This window comes from Symphodus melops (assembly GCF_947650265.1).
Source record: "Symphodus melops genome assembly, chromosome: 11".
Lineage (NCBI taxonomy): Eukaryota > Metazoa > Chordata > Actinopteri > Labriformes > Labridae > Symphodus > Symphodus melops.
The window spans coordinates 16,706,051-16,729,590 of NC_136701.1; the positions used below are offsets into that span (position 1 = coordinate 16,706,051).

A 23,540-nucleotide genomic window follows, 5' to 3' on the forward strand; every position below is an offset into this window, starting at 1 on the left:
CATGTATCCTTTTAAAAAAAACAAAAAAAAAAAAAAAAACTTCTTAGACTATCTGGTTCTCTTACCATCCGATTAATTCGCACAAAGTCCTCGGGCTTTTTTGCCCACACAGGGAGCTCCACGTCACACACAGAAACTCCATCATCCCGCACGCCCAGCTCATACTCGTTACTGTTGACAAACATCTCAGGCAAGTAGTAGAACTCTGGGATCAGCTCCTAGTGGATGGCACATAAACACAGGGTGTATTTTAAGAAAACTAATTCCTCCCATCACCATTCATTATTGTTCAATTCTGTTTGCCTTCTATTTCACTATACAGGACTTATATATCCTGCATATGATAAGCAAACCCTCAATACTTTCAGGGAATTAGAAAATGTCGCACAGTTATTGACTATTTTCAGATTGAAAGACCTCTTACTTTTCGACTAAACTTAAACAGCTAACAAAATGCTTTTTCATTCTAGAACATTCTAAAACTTCATCTGAAAATCCATGTGTTTGATTTTTTTTAGTCGCACTCTTTTTTCTACAGTCTGATTTAAGCCTGGTTTCATGCTTTTACAATAACCTCAACTTCATGAATAAATCTCTATGGTCCCTGGCAGGGAATTTGTAATACATATAGAACCCACAGGCACATGGAGTCAGGTACAACAAACATGTTAAAATAAACATATGCATGAAAACATCAAGTGACTGGAGAATGTACAACTGTGATAAGAGGAAGTGGCAAAAATTCAGCGTATGCAACAGTGCAAAAAAACTGAAGTTCCTCTGGTGTCCACATGAAGTTAGTTACAGTAGCCAACAAGACTTCATTATATAGCATCCCATGTTAAAATGCTAATTTTTACAGCAGAAATAAAAATGTTTACAGGCTAGTTGAGTGTTATTATTGGTCTGTACTGCTCATTTCCTTATTGCTCAACATGGTACAGGGGTTATTAGAATTGAAAGGTATTTATTTTCCTTATGTTAAGGCTAAGAGTAAATCATACAGTTGCATATGTACAGGTGTGGCTGAGTTGAGTGGCAGGTGGAAACTTGTAGCAGTTTGCATGGAGGCCCAGAGCCTGCGTCTGCTTGACCTCTTTGCCTGTTTCTGGACTGATTAGAGTCAGCATTTCAATTATGGCTCCTGCCGTTATTGGGCTACAAAATGCCTCTCCTGAAAGTGATGGGTGACATCACTCAGACTATGCCCATCAATGCTATGGATGAGAGATCCATCAGCTATGTCCTTGTCTGATTTAAAATCATGCAGTTGCATATTTTTTTAGTGAGATGATCCCTCAGCCTATCAGGAATAGTTACCTTAACGTCAGCTGTGTCCCTCTGACAGTTCCTCCACGAGCAGCCAATCCCAGAGAAGGCTCTTTCTGGATGGTCAAACTTGTTATCGTTAGCGTTGAGGAAAAATGTGGTGAAGGGCTCCTACAGGCACAAGAGCAGACACATTCATTTCAAAAGAAGCCTCAGGCTGTCTGCGTGCATTCAAACAGCTGCTGGAGGTGACGGTTTGTAAGTGAGGGAGGCGGGTTACTTACTATTCTCAGCATCCACATTAGTGTTGAATGAGCGGTGGAGTAAAGGGTTGTGTAGTGGTGAGGAGGCGTGCTGTCGTCGTCCCATGTCTCATAGCGCTCTGCATAAAATGCAGCGCGTTTGGGATTCAGTGCACCGATTGGCTGGAAGTAACCAGAGACAAACAATCAGCTTGAGTTGATGGCTACAAGAGAAATCATACAGTTTCTTTTCCTTTCAGAGAACGATCATACAAACTGGTGAGAAATAGACAATGTTAGGAGAAAACGTTGGCCGTTTTATTCTCCATCTACTTGGTAAATATTGTGAAAAGTTACATTCTTTCTAAGTATTGTTTCAGCAAATGAGTGGTACTGCTTGACCTGTTTTTGACCCTCATTCACCACCATGTACATCCATTGAAAAAGTGCATAAAGTGTTGTTTTCTAACCTTGGAGAGGTCTCTGAAGTTTCCAGGTAGAGTGAGATCCAGTTCCTCTGAGTCATAGTTGGTCAAAACCCAGGGGAAGATGGGATACTGGTTCAAATCATTATAAGTCCTCCCTGCGGGGAAAAGTGAGAGACAAGAGAGGAAAAAATGACAATGAAATTTGATTATACAAAATCCTTCCTTAGTTGTGTCACAGAACACTGTGGACGGGACATGCTGGTTTTACTCTGTTTTCCTGTGTGAGCCCTGTCGTAACAAATGCTATTACAACGTCTGATTAATAAATGTAATCGCAAGGTTATCCAAGAGAAAATCATTTAAAGACGTGTTTTTACACATTTTCAGACTCCACATGGAGAAAACAAAACTCAAGCTCATTTGTTTCCTTTATCTAAATAACTTCCTGATGGGAGCTCAAGCAGGCATGACTTTTTCTTCCAAAATCTCCAGATGTATTTGAAAGCTTCCCGCTGTTCTATCTGGTCTTTTTAATAAATACTTTTTATAAATTGACTCTCGGCACATGGAGGGGAGTACAAACAAGGTGAATCTGGCTGTGCAGGTATTTTTGAAGCGCGATAATAATAAAAAAACAAAATAGATCACAGGATGAAAAATCTTCACACAAAAAAAAAAAAAAAAAAAGCTAAAAATATCAACGTTACTCCTGTAAAGACATGAGAGGAACAAGGGGTTTTCTTTTCACTAATTCAGCTGTGAGGTTAAGGAGCAATGAAAACTGCCTTCGACAGGGTTCAACACAAAAAGTGGTATATATGCAGAGGACATCATACCAATCTAAGAAGAATAAAATATGACTGGAAGCAGACTTTACCTGCGATAGTGTTGAGGAACATGAGGTACTCGAAGTTGGAAATCTCTCTCCTCTGCCAGCGCTGTGTCATGTTGGACGACTTGAAGAGCTGACGAGGGGTCGCCAAGGAAATTCGCCTGGGAAACAAAAGTAGTAGATAGTTGCATGAAGAAAAATGCCTCTCAAATAAGGACGTTTGTGCAGCAGCAGACTAACAGCCTGCACCTACCTGGCCTGTGGAAGACCGTAACTCGTTCCCACCCCAACCCGGGGGAGACTGTAGACCACCCTCTTGACTGTTGCCTGGTCAGGGAAGTTAAACATCACAGATGCTGGGGAGAGAGAAAGAGACAAGATACAGTCCGCATATGAAAATCAAATAACAATTAATAATAACTTATGTGTAATTGTTCCAAAAAGAGAATACACAGATTAAAAAAACCCTCAATTAAACAGGTACAGTTTTAATATTCAAGCACTGAACTCACAAGATAAAATGACACTTTGAATGGTTGTATTTTTTCATGTAAGATTGACTATAAAAAGTGATTCCATTCATACTTTTAACGAGCCTTATGAATAATGCACTACTTTAATATCTATAATCAGCTGTTGTTACCAGGGCTACTCTTTCCTTTGGTTTTACTGTGCTACAAACAAACCCTCTTGACAGCTAATGTCACCAATGAGGACAAAACAAACTGGTTCTGAACTTCAGCTTTTAGGTGGATAGAAATGCATGGCTTGCGTTTGTGGTGTTTTCTCAACTTGCCATGACTCTTATTGTGAAAAGAAAAGGCAAGGCCCATTTATTTCTAAAGCACATTATAGCTACAAGCCAACCAAAAGTGCTTCACTCTAAAAACAGAAAAAAAAGCATGATGAGCCAGTTATATGGATGAAAAATCATTTATTAAAAGAAAAAAGTGGCAGGGATTTTTTTTGGTAGAAGATGTATATAGTGAACAAAGGAAGGTGGTGCAAGAAACAAGGTCTCTGTAGACTTACTTCTGTTGGCCATAAAGACTTCCAGACCGGTATTCTGCAGCAGGTAGCGTCTGGAGAAAACAGCTCTGATCTCACTAAACATCCATTTCCCATGCAGACCTTCTGAATATGCCAGCACCTGATAAGAAAATGATTATTTATTTAAACCTACATCCGCTTATATATTCTAAAAAACGTTTGGATCAGCTCAGCTTGTCCTTACCTTAGCATCAGTACTCTTGAATGTAGGATCATCTTCATCCACCTCGAAGTAGATTTCAGTGGTCGTGATAGACAGAGTGCCTCGAGCTACAACCACTGGAGCTACCAACTGAGCGGGAGTACTCAGAACCACGGGGCCTGAGGGATGAATGTGTTACTCAGATAGGACTGCTTCAGTTATCATACAGCATCACAATCATCACAGGACAGAAAGGCTCATGTTTGGTTAGTCTGATTGATCATTTATTTGCTTTTACTGCTTATATATAAGACCCATTGGATGTTTAAATCAGAGCAGAGGCACAAGATTAACGCAGGGATGTTGTCAGAGTCGCAGCAGCTTTAGTAGACTTTGATTGAATTGTCAATAAATCAGCCGGAGGGTTAGTGCAGCTGCAAAACTTTTAAATGTCCAACTTGCCTTTGGAGGTAAAAAGTCTTGGACGGAAACGTACTAAAAACAAGAGTCGGACAGAGCACTGTTTGGTTGTACAGAAGTAAATCTTGTGTTTCTTTGTGTTGCTTATGTGTGTGTATCTTACCAGCAAGGTTATCAATCTCTTTTTCCTGCAGCAGGCTGACGGCGTCATCGTCTCCCTCCAGCATTAACTCCGCCTCTGGATTCTGGGCCACCACTGATTGGCTGCGGAAAGTCTTCTTTGATTTCAGCCCCTCCTCCTCGTCTTCCGTGCCTGTGTGGGTTTGTTTGTAAATTTGCACGTGAGGATTGTGTATATGCAAAAAAAAAAAAAAAAAGTACAACATATTTCTGTTACACATCTCTGACCGTATTCCTCAAGGGCTTTGAGCGACACATCGGCATGAGTGGATCCAAACGCATTTCGCACAAATCTCCGTCTCCTCCTGAGGTCATCCTCCCAGTAGTCTAGACGCCAAAAGTCGTGTAATTGGCTGAACAAAAAAAAAAAAAAAAAAAAAGAGGAGATGAGTCATGTGAGTCATGTGTTGTTTCCCTCTAGGATCGATCAAGCTGAAGTGTGAGTCCAAGTTGAAGTCACAAGTGACATTTACGCTAGCAATTTCCAAAACTGATTTCCTGTATCTAAAAGTGTTTTTTTATTGGTATAAAGGGCAAGACTGATCACAGGGGGGAGTATGAAAAACACTTCCAGCTCTGTAAAAACAGATATAAAGCTTTACGCTGGCAGAGAAATCATTAAATGGACTTATTTTTCCTTTAAGAGGTAAGAGTTATGTGATGCAACTCGGTCAGAGGACTAAAGATGCAATTTTAATATCGAGTAAAGGAGGGTGTTTATTAAAAACACGCAGCACATTGTGTTGCACAATGTATTTAATCAACAGTGACATGAGGGAGACAGGCTTCAGATGCTGCATGTCACAGGATCTCAAATTACATCACGTGTCCTCCGAGAAGCTGCCAGCCTGCAGGCAGATCTGGATAAGTAGCAATCATTGATTTAATGTGTGTGTGTGTGTGTGTGTGTGTGTGTGCGCGTGTGTGTGTGTGTATGTGTACGTGCACGCAAGTGTGTGCTAAAAAAAAAAAGCATTACCATCACACACTTGCGAAGCTATCAGGCAAATATGACTTAAGGATTTGGCTGCTTGAGTGTGAAGTGGTTGATGTTAAATAATTTCTGTAAAATTAGACTGACTGTAAATATTTATTGAAATCAAAAAACTTGGCAAAGTGCTCTATAGCAATATCCATAATGATACTATTTTCCATTTGTATGCTAGTACGCTACATGTGAGCATTCAACCGGTGCTTGTGACTTTGGCTCACCTCTGTGACATCGTCCCCCACGCTCCGTGCTTATTGGTCAGGATGTTAAGGATCTTCTGTTTCAGCTGGTTGGCGGTCACATGATCCCTGTGCTTGGCTGCACTGATGAGGTGATCGCACATTTTCTCCTCTTCTCTCCGGTCCGCGGCGTACTGAGCACAATTTGACTGGAGAAGAGTGGGAGGTAAGGAAGTAAGGGGGCGGTAAAAGGAACAGTGATAGTCCAAAGAACACAGTTATTGTCCTGCGTCTGTTTTTAAATGGTTTGAAAAAGAAAAATAAAGCCTTCTGATTGAAAACATGTATAGCAATTTAATTTCTTCAACACAGGATGTGAAATATATGATTATATATAAATATATCAATTTTAATTTAACAGCTGATTCATGTATCAGACACGTCACACACTCTTTACCCGCAGCCTTCAATGTTGCCACACTATTTAAAACCGAAATGTAGACAATGCTTCACGTGTTTACCTCGAATTCAGCATGTTTGTGTACATCCTCGGCCCTCTGTCTGTTCAGGATGAACTCTGCTTCGTTAGCGACACGCACAATATGATCTTTCATGGCGTGACACAGGAGTCTGGTGCATAAGTGAGACACGGAGGAAAAAAATTACAAAAATTACAAGCTAAGTAACACCTCCATAAAAAAAATAAAATAATAATAAAAAAAAAAATAATCCAAATGATAAGAAAATGTCAGAAAAATCTCCTCATATTACAACCTTTCTAAGACTTATTTATAATTGACTATGTGTAAGTACAGAGTTAAAAAAAAAAAAAAAGTAGCATTTAGTAAGATCGACTTCTTTTGACATATCTCTCTTTTGTTGTCCTCAAATAAAGTTTGGTATGCCAGTAAACAAACATCTAAGTAAAGACAAAGACAAAATCACAGCCACTGATTATAGAGCACACCAAATTAACTGTAAACTTAATTGCACTTTAATGATTGCGCCTCCTGCTGAACACACACTGCACCATGCACTTATCCTGGTGAGGTTCTCATTAAGGCCGTATCATGGCCATTAACTGCTAAGCATCGTTATCAGTGTTGGTGGTAATGTGTAAATCACTGCGGATCATGCATGCTCATTATCGGTCTGTGTGTTAGATTACCTTCCCTCGTTGATGAGCTCGATGAAGGCCAGCCCGGCGTTCTTCTGAATGGAGTTCTGCCACTCCTAAGTGTGGAGGGCACACGAAGATGAATGTGGTTAACCTTTAACTATGTATGCAATCTTCAACCGGTACAGGACCTTTTAATCAAATTGATTAAAATGAAAAAAAATAAATAATAATAATAATAATAATAATAATAAAAAAATCCAGTTTTGGATAATCTTGTCAAAAAAAACCCCTAAAACATAGATACCTAATCATTCAAGATCCTACTGATGTGATATTAGTTTTAATGTAGCATATAGGGGTCTTTATCAATCCTCATCATTTGCAACATTTTACAATACAATTGCCTAATGCACACATTGCACACACACCACATTGTGTGTGGTGAGCATAGCTCGGTTTGTACATGGTATGGTACTCAACTTCACACAATTGGTTGTTAAACTCGTAAAAATAGTCAAATAACAAAACAATGTTTATTATCTATTGTGAAGGTCACATTGTTGCTGTTTATAATTTCAAAATGCAAGCCTCCCTCAGACAAAATCCAGAGTAGAAAAATCCAGGCTCAGTTATAGCTCGGGGGATTTATGATGTGCAGCTTGTAAAAGAATAGCAAGAGATCCACCTGGACATTTTATATCATATCTGAACATTCAGGTCAGCTGCCTCGCTCAGAAACCTCACTCCATTTTTGTAACCCTTTCCCTTTATTTCTCTCTTCCAGCCCTTCTTCTTCCTTTCACTGATGATGTATGACCTTCTTGTTTTTGACCATAAATCTTATAACAAAAAAAGAAGTGTGAGATCAACTGCCAAGAGTGACCTTAATTGACCCTGATTTGAGTCTCAATGCATCACTTCTTTTAAACTGATTACCAAATAAAGAGATTTTTTTTTGTGAAGGTGTGAGGAACATGATGTCCATTGTTGTGTAGGTCATTCCAGATGTGTTTGTTCACCACCTTATTTGCCTCTATGACGGTTTATTCTCTGATGGGCCCACTGCCCAACAAAACTGTAGTATTGCTTAATATGTAAATTATGTCATCTGAAACTTGTTTGTTGTTATGAACTTTGCAGAATCCTTGGATCATCTCTGAAGGATCATGCTTTTGAATGTTTGACTTTTACCATCTTTAGTTCAGGATAAAACTGTCCAAAACAGGAAAACGAAACACCTTAAAGGCTTTTTTAAGTATCAATGAAGATGCAAAGATCTACAGGAGTGCTTTTGATGTTTGTGCATAATATAGTGGTGTCCTCTGAGCAGCAGAAGAGTGCTGTTGAAAGCCTCAAACTATCACAGCTCCATTAGCTCTTAGGGCTGTTAAGGACACGTGGGAGCTTCTCCTGTTACATCCCCCCCCATCCATAGGATCGATATCTAGGCTAGGGTTCGCTCTCCTGGGCCTCTAATGGCAGACAAGGCCCGGTGCTGGGGGTAATACTATACATGCTGACGAGCCGCCAGCCTTGAGAGAGCAGGGGCAGTGAAGAGGGAGTGGTAAGAGGACAGGGCAGTATCGGGAGTAGTGGAAGATGATGAAAGCGGTTCACTTGCCACTGGACCGCTGAGTTAAAAAGGACCTGAAACGCAGAGCTGTCAGGTGGAACAGTGAAGATGAGAAAGGAGGAAAGAATGCACAGAGGCCAGAGTCGCAGAGTTAAGAAGAAGAAAAGAACTGTTGGGCTCCTCCAAGGACAAGAGATCTTATAAGCAGCCGGAACTCATCTCAAGAAGGAAAAATGGAAGAAAAACTCCACGATGTAAAAACCACTGGACTCAGAAACTGTCAGGAAAAGTGGTGAGTGCCTCTACGTTGTCTTTTGAGTGTTACTCACAAAAATGTGGACGGTTGCTTTGGCTACAAGTTGATTTCATTTTGTAAAAATCCAGTTAAAAATCAGTTTTACGATGCGCCTGACAAGTCACCTCGTGGCCTTGAAACTGATGGCGTGATGATGCATATAAGATGATATTATATTACATCTGCAATGCGCTCATTACATAGTCGACCCTGCCTCACAGGGCCAGATCAATAGCTCCACAGCTTCCTGTTTGCATCAGACCTAGCCACTTATCAGGAGTGTAAAGCAGAAGAGAGGCTTGTCGAGCGAGTTTGGAACGTGATAAATGGATGATGACTTTGGACATCTGACTGCGTGAGGAGAGTTAAAAAAAAAAAGAGGTGAGGTGAGAGTACCAACCTGAGAACAGAGCAGCATAACCAGCTCCACTACAGACGTGCTAGACTTCATACACACTAGACCTGCAGCACAGAAACACATAGCACAGTCAGGGGCCTCTCGTCCCTTGTCTTTGACACACAAACTTGCACGCGCACACACACACACACACACACGTTAACAAACACACACACACACACACACACACACACACACACACACACACACACACACACACACACAAACACTGCTGCAAGATACAAAAATATCATCAAAGAAGACACAGCAGTGTCAGTTGTTTCTGTTATTGCATAAAGCCATCGTAGACAGGTTTATAAAAAGCATGCCACAGAGAAGACAAGAACAAACAGCAGAGAGAAAAGGAGGGAGGGGAGAGCAGTGGGCAGGAGGAGGAAAGAGAGATCAACATTGAGACAGTGGATCACGAAACAGGACGTCAGGAAGCAGGTGGGCAGAGGGTAGTGCATCACATTTAGGACAAGCTACAACACTAGCAGTACTTTAAACCTAACATAATCTAACTAAAACATGTCGACATTGTCTAGCTAGCTGTCTTCAAAAGTGCAAAAATACTGACTTCATACCTGCTTGACGAATGAGTGAAGCAGCCAGCTCAAAGACTCTTACTCACACACTCACTCACTCACTCAGTCATACCTCCTCTCGTTCACTCACTTCATTTCATCGCTCAGCCGCTCTGACACTCGCACGTCGCGGTGAGAGACAGTGAATGGGGAGACTCCACAGAGAGACGCCAGTTATAGAAAAAGGAGCCGTGTACAGCACCTGTACCTTCTATGAGCAGCTCCTGCCCATGGCTACCCAGCAGCGTCCTGGACAGGAAAGGCGCAAAGTCCACAAAAATCTCCCTCAACAGGGGGGCCACCTTCTCCAGAGCACGCTCGAGCTTGGTGGTGATGCTGTGGTTGGAGGGGAGGGGGGGGGGGAGAAAGTGAGAGAAAGATGAAGAGATTGGGTGTGGAGAAGAGATGGGCAACAAACAGGTGATAACAGGAGAATATGTGAGGATATATAAACGGAGGGAGCGGAAACGCAGGAGCAAGAAAAGCATGCAGGAGGGAAATGAATCGAAACTTCACGAGAGAGAACGGGCAAGAAGGCAAGCTTTGGATACTAAAATACATTTTATGAAATGAACAACACGGAAGACGCAAGAAATGTACAAGATAAAAGAGAATGCGTAATGGTTTGGTATGGGAGCACTATGCCTGAGTTAGTGTATGTTAGTTCAAGTCAGTGGTACTATGGGTTTAGGGCTAATTGTTGAGCTAAATTAGCATTGTGTGATGAGAAAGTGCTTTTAAGATAAACCTGCCAAAAGGTGTTCTTCATTTAAACTTTTGTCATTCATATATATATATATATATCTTTTTTTAATCTTAACTCTTCATCTCTTTCAGTGTCTTAGTCTGTGTATAGGTGCATATCATGTGCAAAGTGAAATTGTTGTTTTCAGTAAAGAAATGAAAAAAGGCAGGTAGAGTAAAGCAAAGCAGATTTAACTATAGAGACAATTTCTGGGCCTATAAGCATGTAATCTCTTACTCTAATGTCTCTAATGTTCACAATTTATTTTTTCGGGGATTTGTCATAAGTTATATGCAGAAGCGGCCTCACTCAGGTCTCATCTGAAGTTCAGGGTTAGTGTGAAAAGACGACCATGACAGAAGTGACAGCTGGCTGTGCTACTGTTGATATGAAAGAAAGAGTAAGCTGCTGGCTAGCAACAAAAAGTGATGCTAACTGTTGAAGCCGTTAGCACGGTGATGTCTGTACTTTTCTCCCATGGCATTCTGAGATTGTGTCTGGGCGTTGCAGAGGGTGTGTGGTGGAGGTGGGGGGGGGGGGGAGGCATGGGGGATAGGACGAGTATCTCCTTGCCTAAAACACTGTCCTGCATCTCGGGGAGCTGCCTGGAAGCCTGCCAGAGAGCTAAAAGACTTGAGCTCAGGGGGCGTCTGACCGCTGCGCAGCGCACACTGCGCCACCTCACAATAGGCACTGCAATACAAACCACACAGTCACACACATGTACAAACACACATGTACAGACACGCACACTGATTAAGGGACATGTGCACACGCACGCACGCAGGCACGCACCAACTTACATGTGTGCGCACACTTCACTGAACACATCATAACAAACTGTCTAACAAACTTAAGGAGAGAGTACATAGACATACATGTTACAGTATAAACTACTACAGTATCAATAGGAACTAATATTATTTCCCTAATTATGAACGGTCTACTATGGCAGACCTGCTTATACTTTATTAGTGATAATCAGATGCCTACACAGAGTATGGAAACAGGTTCAAACAGATTTATGACAGTTTTATTGACACCCGTCAGGGTTTTCTATATCTCTCATCTCGACAGAATATTGAAGTCATGACATTAAAACACAGTTGCCATGTCAGGGATGAAAGCACCATAGAGTAGAGTGGGTGAGATGTGTAGGGGTTAATGCGTGCATGTGAGGAAAATATTCATTCATAGTCATTTTACTGGCTTTTAGAAGACCAGGATTATCAGTTGGTGATCAGATGAGCTTTAAAACAGCGTCACAGATAAATTGATTATCCTTTTATAGCTCATTCCTTCATATTGAATTTCCCTAAGGATCAATAAAGTATATATATATCTATCTATCTATTGCACCAACATTTTTGTGATGTTTGATTTGAGTATAACTGTAAAATGAGCATCGGAAGGTGAGCTTATTATAAGGTTCACTTTATTGTTTGAACGTTTCAGAACGTAGCTTCCATAAGCATTGCTCTCTGACTGAGATTTAAATCAATCTGTGAAAGTGAGCTGCCAGTGGGAATTCACTGAAAAGGACGTAGCTTTAAGTGTAAATTGAAAGAGGGAGCGGTATGAAGTGGGAAAACGACAAGCCAGAAAACAGACAAGTCAACATAAAAGAAAGCAAAAGGGAGGTAGAAAAAAAAAATCAAGTGGAAGGTGCATGGTTGAAGCGATAAGGAGCTTTGTGGTGCTGAGAGCTCTGACCTCATATTTTCCATCGAGTCTTCTGGCATGGGGGCCACCGTCTGCACTGCCGGCAGATTCTTACTCGTCGCCCCATTGACAAACGATGAAGAAGAGGAGGAGGATGAAGAGGCAGAGTCTGTGGCACCTGGACAGCAGGAATGTAAAAAAAAGAAAGAAAAGAAAAGTAGAACAGTAACATTACAAAGCGCGTCCATAATCAGGATGCAGGATTGCAAGGACAGAAAATGTATTAATATCTCAGCTGTGTCAAAATTCAATTTGGATAGAATTTCCCCAGATGAGCTGCTGCTTGTCCTCTGGTAATGACCCCCATTTGTGTAAACAGCTTTGCGATCAATATAAAGAATCAATTGCACGGTCTCCTCTTTGTCCATTTTTCATGTATGATGTGAGTGACAGGCTGACATAAATAGAAAACCACTCTGGAAAATGAAGCTGACCAGTATTACTGTATGCTGTGCTGAACAGCACTGATCTGAATCTTTGTTTTTATCTTGATCATCTTAAGTTTGTTGTTATTTATCACATTTGGGTCAAAGAATATCTATCTAAATGGTTTCCCTTCAGTGGAGTTTTCATGCTACATAAAATCTAGATTGTGTGACAGCAGAGGAGTATCTAATACTCCAAATGTAATGATCTTTTTGCGGCCATTGAAACAGACTACATGTAATGACTAAAAGATCTACTTTAACTGAGTCCAGTGTGTTTTTATTTACAGCCAGATCAGAAACTTTCTTTTTTTTTTTTTTTAAAGTGAAAAGAGTCAGCTTTCAGGTGTCGATGTACGGCCTCGTCCTACCATCCAAATGTATACATTTAGGGAATTCATTGACAGTATTAAAAAGGAGTCAAGGCGATCTGTGTTTTGACAGTGCAGATATCGCTCACCTGTCGTGTTGATCATGCTCTTCGGTGTGGCCGTCGCAGCTGCAAAAATGTTGGGTGTGCTGCCAGGGGTGGCTGCTCCACTGGTGGTGGGTGTGCCCACTGTATTGACTGACAGGCTTCCAGGTGGAGGCTTTTTGACTGGAACAACAACGCTCCTGTGAGAGGTAAGACAGGAAGGGTGAGTCAAATCTGCCCACACATTACACTTTGAATACAGAGAATATTTCACAAAGAGACGATAGAACTGGATATGTGAGCACGTTTACTATCGATATCAAAAGTAATGTAAAAGTGTTTGATGGGTGACTTATCTTCTGAAGTTAAAACAGCAGCATTGTGAAGAGGAACTTATATACTTCCTGTATACTGTAAGTATGTAACGTGCTAAAGATGGTGCCAACCATGATCTATTATGCATGTTGTCTTTAATCAATATATCTATTCCCAATGACTGCCACAGAGACAGAGTCAATATGTTGGAAAAATTGGCACATTATGAGCTCTCATTTGTCTCTATCCCTGTTTAATAAAGAACTTGATTAATGGAGGAAATGGAGGAAAAATATGATCAAAAGCTTCTCAGTCAATTATATTTCTCTGCTAACTCTGTAGTGTTTGAAGTGTCATGATGAAGAACAGTCAAGGAAGACACATGATTTCTGTTTGCATACGTTGGTATACTGTGTGTTGCTTCATGTTGTTCTCGATACTAATCGAGTGATTTCTGGATCCATCGTTTTCCCTTGAAATGATGTACAGCCTTTTGACAAACCGCTGTACTGTATACTAACATGCATCTTCAACCAATCAGGATTATCCAGAAAAAAAAAAAAAAAAAGATGTATTGATAGATGCGCCTGCTGCACATCCTTTGATATCTTTGTCTTTCGTAGGTCAATCAGTGAGTGTTACTGACCTGTCGAATGAGTGGAACTGCATGGGCAGCATCGGGTGAGTCTTCAGCGCGGGGTCTGGGTGATAGGGCGTCGGACCCGACTCCTGTCCCAGATCACTGCCATCCACGGGCGCCGCCACGAGACTCTTCAGGATTTCCTGCGATTTTGAGAGAGAGCGAGAGAGCGTATGTTGTGTTTACTAGACATTAGCTACTAATTTGTTTTTAATTAAGGTTCCATATATTTCCTACATTATGCCTCTGACAAAAATAATACAAAAAAACAGAGTACATAAAGATGAACATAAAATCTTCTTTCCAGCAGTATTTGTTGAACCTTCTCATGATGAAGACAAACCTGAGATACGTAACCTCAAAAGAAAATGAAGAAAGATTTGAACTCAATTCAAACAGTACTTAGAGTAAAAGCACAACCACGCAATGTGAATACATGTTTAATGATGATCGATCACAAGAGGCCACTGGAGGCAGATTGTCAGTGAAAACAAGCACACACACTGCCACACTGACCCACCTTGACATTGATGCCTTTGTTTGTTTGGCTGATGCTGGAGATGGACGAGGGCGGGGCTTGGCTGGGGTTGGGATTAGAGCTGGGGTTGTGGGGAGAATCCAAAAGGCTCTCCTGTGACCTCCTGACATCCGACAGGCTACACAACAGATCTGTGCCTCCTCCAACCCCTCCTCCCATGTCTCTGTCTCTGTCTCTGTCCGTCTCTCTCCCTACCAGGCCCAGGCCCAGCCCCAGCCCCATCTCGGAGCCGTTCAGGGATCCCGCCACATGGCCCTCCTCTCCGATGCCCGAGTCTGTATGGGGGAGGCCGGCCCGGGGGGAATCGTCCACTGGGGTTGGGGTCTGTTTGTCACGGTCAGAGAAGGCTGAGGTTGGGTGTTCTAGAAGAAATAAAAGATGCGATGTGATATAATGACACATTTTCTGAGTGTAAAGTGCACTGTAAAGGAATTACTGAACCTCTAGTCTGTTTTTAACACATCTGTCACAGCTATTTCATATTGCGTGTTCGATGTTATTTCTCTGTAAAGTAATATCCTTCTCTCTCTTTGCGTCTTACTTTATCCCTCTAATTGGCTCATATTCTTGGCAGAGGTTTTGTTGTTTGCCTGCAGCCTGCTTTTACTGAACCAGTGCTACAATGATGACTCATACCTGACACATCCAAGATTACCCTCTAATATCCAGGATATTGCAGTGAAAAACAAAAACAGCAACAAAAAAAAGGGTTAGAATTACCTGTACTGGTTGGGGAGTTTATCTCGTGTCGAATGCTTCTCCCTGATAGGCTGGTTGACCTGCCAATCTCCCGCTGTGGTTCCAAAATGTCCCGGTACTTGGATACCATGAGAACGGAGATAAAGTAGACGACTGCCAGCGCCAAAAACTGAGCCTGCTTGCTGTCATCCTAAAGAAAACCCCCCACACACACAGACACATTGTTCATATAAAAACATTTCCACAGCCATGCAGGTGTGTTTTTTTCTTGCTCTTGGGCCAACTGTATACACCAGAAATAAACAAACACACGTGCTTACCACATCTCTGAAAACCACAGCTCGAAGACGATTGATGTCTACATCTTGCAGGAGCCTGTCTGGGTCCTGCTAAATATGGAGGAGAGAATGTCAGATGTGTTGTGTCAAACGTTGAATATTTCTCTTTCAGATTTAGAGCATTAAAAGCAGGATCTGTGTGTATTTGTGAGAGTATGTGATACCTTGCTGGTGGTGGAGGCACTGTGAAGGCTGTCCTGTGACTTGCTACTGGTTAAGGAGGACTTGCAGCTTCGATCCCTCTGTCTTTGCCGGCACTCCAGACAGTTCCTCACTGCCACACAGCAAACTGAAAGAGGGAAGAGGGGATAAAAGCTGTAAGTATTAAACACTCATGGGTCCTTTCATGCGTCCCAGTATTTCTCAAGAATATTTTTATTGAGTTTTTTTACACATTTCCAGCAAGGGAGTACAGGTATTCAGAGGTAGACATCGGGTGTGTGCAAACTGTAAATCAGCGGAAATAAACAGGTACACTTTATCATTTGTACTGTACATATAGGTACCCAGTATTTCTTAAAGATCAAAAACTACCGCAGGTATAAAACCTTGAAGACAGTTTCAAAGTTTTTTTTGGAAGTTACATTTATTTAGATTTATTCTAAAACTGACAAACACGATATGATGTGAACTTTTCATATCGATGAATTATGCAATCAGAGCCCTTTTATCGATGATGAGAACTCTATAAATGCCCAGCAATTGCACAAGTAGGTACATACGTGAAAATAATTTAAACTAATGGTTATATCTCAGAAAACAAAAGATAAATATCAGTTTTAGACCATTTTGTGTGCACCAATTATCTAAATAATTAAAGTCAATGGTTTTTATTATTATGAAAATAAGGGTTGCAGTTCAACAAGGCAGTGATGTTCTATACCAGAGGAGAAATGTTTACAATGTTCCAACATTCGTGAATACAGAACACATTATCTAGCACACACCCAGGCGAAGGCATTGCCTCATCAGCCCTCCTGATGACATGTTCTTCTCTGCTTCGATCTCGCTGAAGTTGAGGGAGCTGGCAAAGACCAGCACGTCCACCATGGCCATGAGGCGGGAGAGGAAGGTGACCGCCGTCTCTGAAGACATGCCCTGCGTCGCCTCGATGTTTTCCAACTCCGTCTGGGAATGGGTGGAAAAAACACACACACAAAAAACTTGCTGGTTATTTAGTGAAGATGCGAACACAAAGAAGTATATGGTCTTGCTGCTTCGAGACAGATAGAACAGCATTATCCTGCTGTTTTAAAAAAAAAAAAAAAATCAAAAAGTAAAATGTTTGCAGCTAGTTCTTGGTAACGACTAGAACAACAAACATGGCTGTTTCTACCAGCAATCAGGAAAAGCAACCTCGAGTATCATGCCGTTTGAGTGAAAAACATTCTTATATGATGAAATCTGGCAACATGGAGCGTTCTGCACAACACACAAGAAGTACAGCCTGATGACACACAGGTAATGACAGCAGTTTGATGTGACAGTAGCAGTGTGACACATTAGCAGTAACAGTGCAGTGCAGAGACAGCTAACGCTAACCTAGAAAATAATTTCCCCTTGTGTTTACACCAGCCATAGTTTAGAGTTTGCAGGTTTGCAGTTTATTTACGTTGAAAATAAACCTCAGGGCGGCATATCAGGGGTTAAAACTTGCAATCAAACCAAGTGAGGGATTTTCTGTGCGCCTGCTTCAGTGAGCAGGGTGTGCGGGGCTGTGAAGAGTCGACAAAGTGCAAGCATCTAGGTGCTCGTCAGAGCGAGTGAGCATGGACATTTGGGGAGAAAACAGACACACAAGGTGAGGACAGAAGAGCACCGGTTGGTGCCTTTTAGCTCTTCTGGTGATGGTGGAAGTCTAAGGCTCTTTACCCACCTCTCCCCCTGCGCCTCCTCCCCCAGGAACAGGGGTCACCTCCTCTCCCTTTGACCCCCTCTGGGGTCCTGCTCCTCCTGCCTTCTTTAGTGTTGATACAAATGGGACAGGCTTAGCAGATGCAAACCCCAAAGACTAAAGGAAAACTTGCATGCTTTTTCTGTCTCATAATATATTCTCAGCTTTATACTGTATATATAGAGCTGTGATTTCTCTTTATTATTGATCCACCTCGTGGCCTTTCAGTCTTCTCTAACCCCCCATTATTTGTATACTATTCTAATAATGATAGATTAGTATACAAAGTGTATCTAGTTCAATATATCTAGTGCCTTTAACTTAAAGAACTAGATACACTGAGGCAGACAGATCAATGCATACCCACAATAGATACAAACAGTTCAAGGGGGAGTATTGATTTAGAAGCAAAGGAGCACAACAAATAGAAACACTATGGATTAGTGATTTAGTGTCAGTCACAATGGTATATAAACCCAAAACAAAGTAGGAGTAGAGTAGAAAGAGAGAAAAGAAACTTACACTGTTGGCACTACTCTTAGAACTCTGCACATGCAAAAACACAGACAAAAACAGAGACAAGGAAATACACGGAAAACATGTAACAGAGAGGAAAAGAAAAGAAAGCTTAAAGTAAACAGATTGTCAAGCCTTCAAATAAAATAAAGTGCTAAGTGTAAGGATCAAATAAAGGTCAGAAAACTGTTTAAGTAGTGTTAGATTGAGAGTTAACAACACAAACAGATGATTGGCAGCCAGACAATATTCTTGAATTCTAATTATCGGTAGTTGACTGTTTTTTTAACAAGAATTTCAACTTTAAAGCTTATGATTTCATTTTGGTAGATAAGATAATCCTTTATTCATCTCGCAAGCGGAGAAATTTGATAATTACTTTATAGTTAAAAAACACACACCTGCAAATGTAACGGACAAAATGTTTTAATTTAACCTATTGAATCATTGGGGATCGTCACTGCCCTGACTGTTGGAGGAATCTGGTTTGAGTCTTTACTTAAGGGGAACGCTGAGTTCCAGGCCTATGAAATCAAGCGGCTGGTGACCTGCAGTTCTCTCTCCCACCACAGAGGGGCAGAGTAGAGCCACTTACAGAGGGGGAGGTGGCAGCAGACAGGAGAGGCAGGATGCCTCCGCAGGCGATGATGATGTTGTCCACCATCTGAGAAATGAGGTGGATGGTGTTGTGGACGAAGATGATGTTCTCATTGCTGTTAACAAAATCCATCACAGACTTGGTGGAGTGGCTGAAATGGAAACACAGATGTTGAGACATCATCATAGTTGTTACTTCATTTTTTCATCATCTTCAGTCTAATCTTATTTTTGATAAAGAGTGACAGCAGAATAAGCTTCTTGTAGAAAAAAAATCCTGATACATGTTTGTTAAAAGAGCACATTTGTATGATCTATTATAATCACATCATGATATAATCATCACATGTATTATATTATTGTTATCTCAGTCAGAGATATGCAGTTCAGTCTTCCTGACTGACCTCCTCCATACGTGCACGTCAGTCTCCAGAGCGAACAGCAGGTCAGTGAGCAGCCTCTGGTGCATTGGAGACCACTTGAACTCCGGGATGCGGAACATGGTCGTGCGGGGGCCCGGGCTAAACTGCCGGCGCTGCTCCTCCGTCATGGGCATGCCCCTGAAACCCAGATCAACACGGAGGTCCCGCTCCAGCTGGGCTGCGGTGCGACCGTGGAGGGCCTGTAACATGTGAAAGGGTCTCAGTTTTCTCATCTAAAACATGGTAGGATAGGAGCAGTTATGATATTCAGTTCCCTTACAGGAACATTATTTCTTACATTATTACAGAAACCACTCAAGACTCTCTGGGAGTTAGTATTCAATGTTCACGGAGCATTTAGGGACACTATGTTCATGTGTGGGCAGTCACTAAGCTTTTCTGCTCAGGCAAACTTTCCATGATTTTTTTAATTTTTTTTTAATGTTCGTCACGAAAAGCAAATCACATAAGGACCAACGGCTGTGACTGAAGTGCCTTTATTCACTGTTAACAGGCAATATTAAGAACAATAAGCTAGGTGGAGGAGGAAAAGGAGGACGCCTTCTTCTTTCAGTACCAACTCTGAGGGGACACATTTGGAGAGTTAGCATGCCAAATGTCCCTGTCGTCTATGAAACCAAAAACCAAAGCTCATATCACGACTTGACAAAGTCCAGAAAACCATGAGGACACAAAACAGATTGAGCAAAATCTTTTCTGGATGTACAAAGAGCAAATACTTTCAAGAAGTAGTTTGAACATTTAGTTTTCCTTTATATAAGTATGCACATTATTTTATTTAATGCGAGGGCATTTTAATAAACTGTTCTAAAATACAAAAACAGAGCCTACGTTGTTATTTTTGTCCATTATTTAGTCCTTTCAGTATATATATATATATATATATATACTGTACATATAAAAAAATACATCAGGAAAATCCTTTCGAAAAGCAGCAATCATGAAAATCCAACACTGTATTAATGTGTTCTTTCACCTGTTACATACATAGCTATTAATTATCACTTATGTATCCATGAAAACCATGTTTTTTGTATTATGCTGCAATATAGAATAATAAAGAAGGCAACACTGAACCTGTGTGTCCTTTGTGAAAAAAATTAAAAATGACCCGACGACATAATCACACGCAGAAACACACCTGAGTGGTTGTCGTAGTTTGGATCTTCTTTGTGTCCTTGTCTTTCCCATCGTCCGACCTCTCCGTATCAGATGTCGTGCTGGCTGTGTCCCCCCCTGTCTTTAACCCGGCGGCCTCTCCCTCTGCCCCGGATGTGCCCTCTCCCTCGGGGAAATCTGGTCTGGAGGCTCCCTGGATCTGGGATTGGCTCTCGGCCTCAGCAATGGAGCTGATGTCAGCTAGGGGGCTTTGAATCTTAAAAGGCCCCTCCTCTGGAAGCTCCACCGCTGTGTGGCTCTGGTTCTGTGTTAGATCAGAGCTGCAGCTCGTCATGTGGGCCAGCAGGCTGAGGTCGTCACTGGCACTGGTGGTGGAGTTGGCCTGGACATGGCCGGATGGAGGGGGCTGGTCTGGGCTCGGCAGTACGAGGGGGTCTGTGGCTGCCAGAGCTGGAAGCAGCTTCTCATCAACCTGGGAGAAGAAAAATAAAAAAAAAATAAGGACAGTTCTGCGAATGTAATGTTTTATACAGTCAAATCTTTGATTTGTTTTTTTTTCTTTCTTGCTTTTAGTTTCTTGTTGTTATTTCTTCTGGTGTGGTACAGAACTCACTAGACTGCGTCAAGTGTTTCCATTTTGTTTGCAAAACTGTTTCACTTCTTCAATATTTTCTGTGATTTGCTGAAAGAATGATACATGTGCACAGACTAATTGAATGAATTAAAAAAAAAAAAAAAAATCCTCCAGTTGGTGTTAAATCTTCAAGCTGTTGTTATGGCTTTGTTTTGGGTTTTTTGTTTCGCTTCACCATCCCTGCTCACTGCACAGTATATCTCTACATCTTTCCTATACGCTCAGAAATACAGGGAAAAAAAGTCTGTAGCAGCAACCTTTTTTTAATGACTGATTGGTGGTTTTATAATCCCAATGTGTAGGGGAAGTTGTGTCTCTACTGAGGATTCTTCCAAGGATGAAAACCTTCACATCCTACCTTGCTGAAGAGAAATCCGTTGTTACTTGGGACGCTGTCCTTCTCATCAGCCAGTGTAATAAGTGGACCCATGTTCCCATCATCTTCCAGGCTGACTCCAGAAAGACCTAAGCTTGTCCCCATCCCTACCCCTGAGCCTGGCGTGTCATCTTTCGGTGCCAGATTCCCATTTAGGTTTTGAACTACAGCGCAGTACGCACTGTCCAGTAGAGAATCCACCTCTACCAGAGGTCCGTTCTCGATTCCTCCCCTTCCTCCTCCACTGACGCCTCCGCTCAGGCCTTCCGGTGACAAGTCCAAGTCATCCAGCTTCACCTCCGTGGCCTCAACCTTCTCTGCTTTAATGTCTACCAGCAGGTCGTGGACCTCCACCCTCACCCCAGGCCCTGCGCTCTGCTCCCCCGGTGTCAACGCTTCTCCGTTGGGTCGCTTTACAGCGCCTTCAGCCAGGAGGTTCCGCGAGTCTCCTCCAGCACCCTCGCTGTACTCGGCCTCGCTCTCAGGAGTCTGTGTCTGGGAGTTGTCATCAATTTCCAAGTTGCCGTTGACAACAGGGGCAGGTGTAGCAGAAAGCCCAGAGATGGTGGAGACGGAGCCTTTCTTCCCCTTTTTCATGTTCTCCTCCTCCTGACGCTGGTACTCTTCATACATCTTTGCCAAGTACTCTTTATGGGCCTCATAGGTCACCTATGACAGAAAGTGAGGGGTTATTATTGGTTCTTTAATCAGAACACAAGTCAACTTTTTAATCAATATCTTCTCCATTAGGTCGACCTTATGGGGCTCATAGATCTTCATCATGGATTAAATTCATTCTTCACCTATGTCTTCATTTGGGAAATAGATTTTAGATCAGCCATGTGCTGTCGTGGTGATCAACAAGGACCTCTTGACGAAATAATCAAGTTGCAAAATGACAAACAAAGAGGAAATATTTTTCGAGGTATCGCATCTTATGGGGGGGAAAAAATTCCCCACCCAACCTAACCTCTTTTACTGACCAGTAAGTCATTAGTTATTATTTTGCGATCAATAGATTTAAAAGGGTTCAACTTTTTCTTGAGTCTATTTGCAGTTGTACCTTTATGCTCCTTCTACCTGACCCCCTAATTTTCCTGATTTTCATTTTGAACCTTCGACAAAAAGGCTGTAATTTCTGCAGGCTGCTGGCAGAATCGGTTTGATGGTTTCTGCATTAATGGATTTCTCACGGTGTAAACTGCGAGTACAGACAAAAAAAAACATGCATCTCTCAACATATTCAGTTGTTGAATACCATAATGCAAAGCAGTGAACACTATGAAGAGCTGTTGCCTCTTCTACACCTGCAACCCAGACCCTTTCACACATCCCTCACAGGAGAGTTTAGTTTTTACTGTGGGGCGATGGGTATGATGCACCAAGACTCATGGCAACACTATGGCTGCCTTATTTATTTGCTCTGTGCATTAAAGAACAACATGGCTCATCATCAGGTGCTGGGTGTCTTCAGGAGGCAGGATGTGATGCAAGACGGACGCTGCAGAAGTCAAAGTGTAATGTTTACCACACATCCAAGAAGCAAGAGCTTAGCTTTAATCAAAGTTTAAATTGACACATTCCCCGTCCACCCGAAAGGGTTAAAAGGACATGAAATGAAGATACAAGTGAAAGAGTATGAAGCAGTTTCATTATGTGCACAAGGATCCCAACAGTTACACAATATTAGAAAACTTCTTGTGAACTTTTTACAAGAGGGATAGCAGGAGAAAAAAAACCAATTCACCTGCCTGCATTCGCTTGTGTAGCTTAAATTTTCGAGTGTTGAGTGCCTTGAATATACATTACCTTGGAGTGTGCTATGGACAGGGTGTCAACCCAGACTCTCCACCCTCCCCATTCATATTTGATGGCATGGTAGAGAAGGATCCTGAAGATGTTGTACACCATCTCAGTTATTTTCTGCTCCTCTGGGTTCTTGGGGTTGATATATCCGAGGGAGAACATCCAGTCCTGCCACACCGAGCACTGAAGCAGGCAGCTGGGACACAAACATAAAAAGTGCATGTGAGTTGAGCTGCTAAGGAGCTGAATATTAAAATATAACAATGATCGTGTGACACAAATGGCTGGTAAATGAATACATGCATTTCTAGGCGCTCTCACCGTCTGTTTTCCCGGCTGTTGCTGAAGAGTTTGATCATGTCAGAGAGGAAGAGTCTCCTAACTTCCATCAGCTCCGCGCTGGGGGATGAATTCTTCAGCAGGGTGGCCACGACTTTCAATATCACTGGGTGGGAAGGGAATCATCAGAGAAGTGTGAGACAAAAAGGGAGAAAGAAAAAAGAGATACAGCGTATAAAAAAACGTGTTTTAAATGAGAGAGAAAAATGAGGGAGGGTGAGGAGGGTGCCAGGCAGCTGATCAATAAGAGAGAGACGGCAGCAGCCTCTGAGTT

The 23,540-nt window shown here is 41.8% G+C and overlaps 1 protein-coding gene across 9 annotated transcripts in view; it reads right to left on the minus strand.

Annotated features, from left to right (window-relative positions):
- Nucleotides 1-23,540, minus strand: part of nbeaa (neurobeachin a) — a 58,706-nt gene that overhangs the window by 5,199 nt on the left and 29,967 nt on the right. For 2 of the 9 annotated variants that reach the window (XM_079355747.1, XM_079355743.1), the window contains exons 18-49: nt 23,249-23,372; nt 22,931-23,123; nt 21,104-21,790; nt 20,134-20,583; nt 18,954-19,171; nt 18,548-18,701; nt 17,959-17,982; nt 17,419-17,502; nt 16,490-16,670; nt 15,707-15,831; nt 15,525-15,593; nt 15,226-15,394; nt 14,488-14,867; nt 13,974-14,110; nt 13,058-13,212; nt 12,164-12,290; nt 11,024-11,143; nt 9,908-10,041; nt 9,122-9,183; nt 6,902-6,966; nt 6,255-6,363; nt 5,776-5,942; nt 4,792-4,916; nt 4,547-4,696; nt 4,006-4,142; nt 3,804-3,921; nt 3,025-3,127; nt 2,817-2,932; nt 1,982-2,094; nt 1,554-1,694; nt 1,321-1,440; nt 66-218 (exon numbers count right to left, since the gene is read on the minus strand). In XM_079355747.1, the coding sequence (XP_079211873.1) occupies nt 66-218; nt 1,321-1,440; nt 1,554-1,694; nt 1,982-2,094; nt 2,817-2,932; nt 3,025-3,127; nt 3,804-3,921; nt 4,006-4,142; nt 4,547-4,696; nt 4,792-4,916; nt 5,776-5,942; nt 6,255-6,363; nt 6,902-6,966; nt 9,122-9,183; nt 9,908-10,041; nt 11,024-11,143; nt 12,164-12,290; nt 13,058-13,212; nt 13,974-14,110; nt 14,488-14,867; nt 15,226-15,394; nt 15,525-15,593; nt 15,707-15,831; nt 16,490-16,670; nt 17,419-17,502; nt 17,959-17,982; nt 18,548-18,701; nt 18,954-19,171; nt 20,134-20,583; nt 21,104-21,790; nt 22,931-23,123; nt 23,249-23,372 (5,210 nt within the window). The remainder of the gene's footprint in view (nt 1-65; nt 219-1,320; nt 1,441-1,553; nt 1,695-1,981; nt 2,095-2,816; nt 2,933-3,024; nt 3,128-3,803; nt 3,922-4,005; nt 4,143-4,546; nt 4,697-4,791; nt 4,917-5,775; nt 5,943-6,254; nt 6,364-6,901; nt 6,967-9,121; nt 9,184-9,907; nt 10,042-11,023; nt 11,144-12,163; nt 12,291-13,057; nt 13,213-13,973; nt 14,111-14,487; nt 14,868-15,225; nt 15,395-15,524; nt 15,594-15,706; nt 15,832-16,489; nt 16,671-17,418; nt 17,503-17,958; nt 17,983-18,547; nt 18,702-18,953; nt 19,172-20,133; nt 20,584-21,103; nt 21,791-22,930; nt 23,124-23,248; nt 23,373-23,540) is intronic. The other 7 variants (XM_079355744.1, XM_079355746.1, XM_079355745.1 and 4 more) reach the window with 7 other exon arrangements.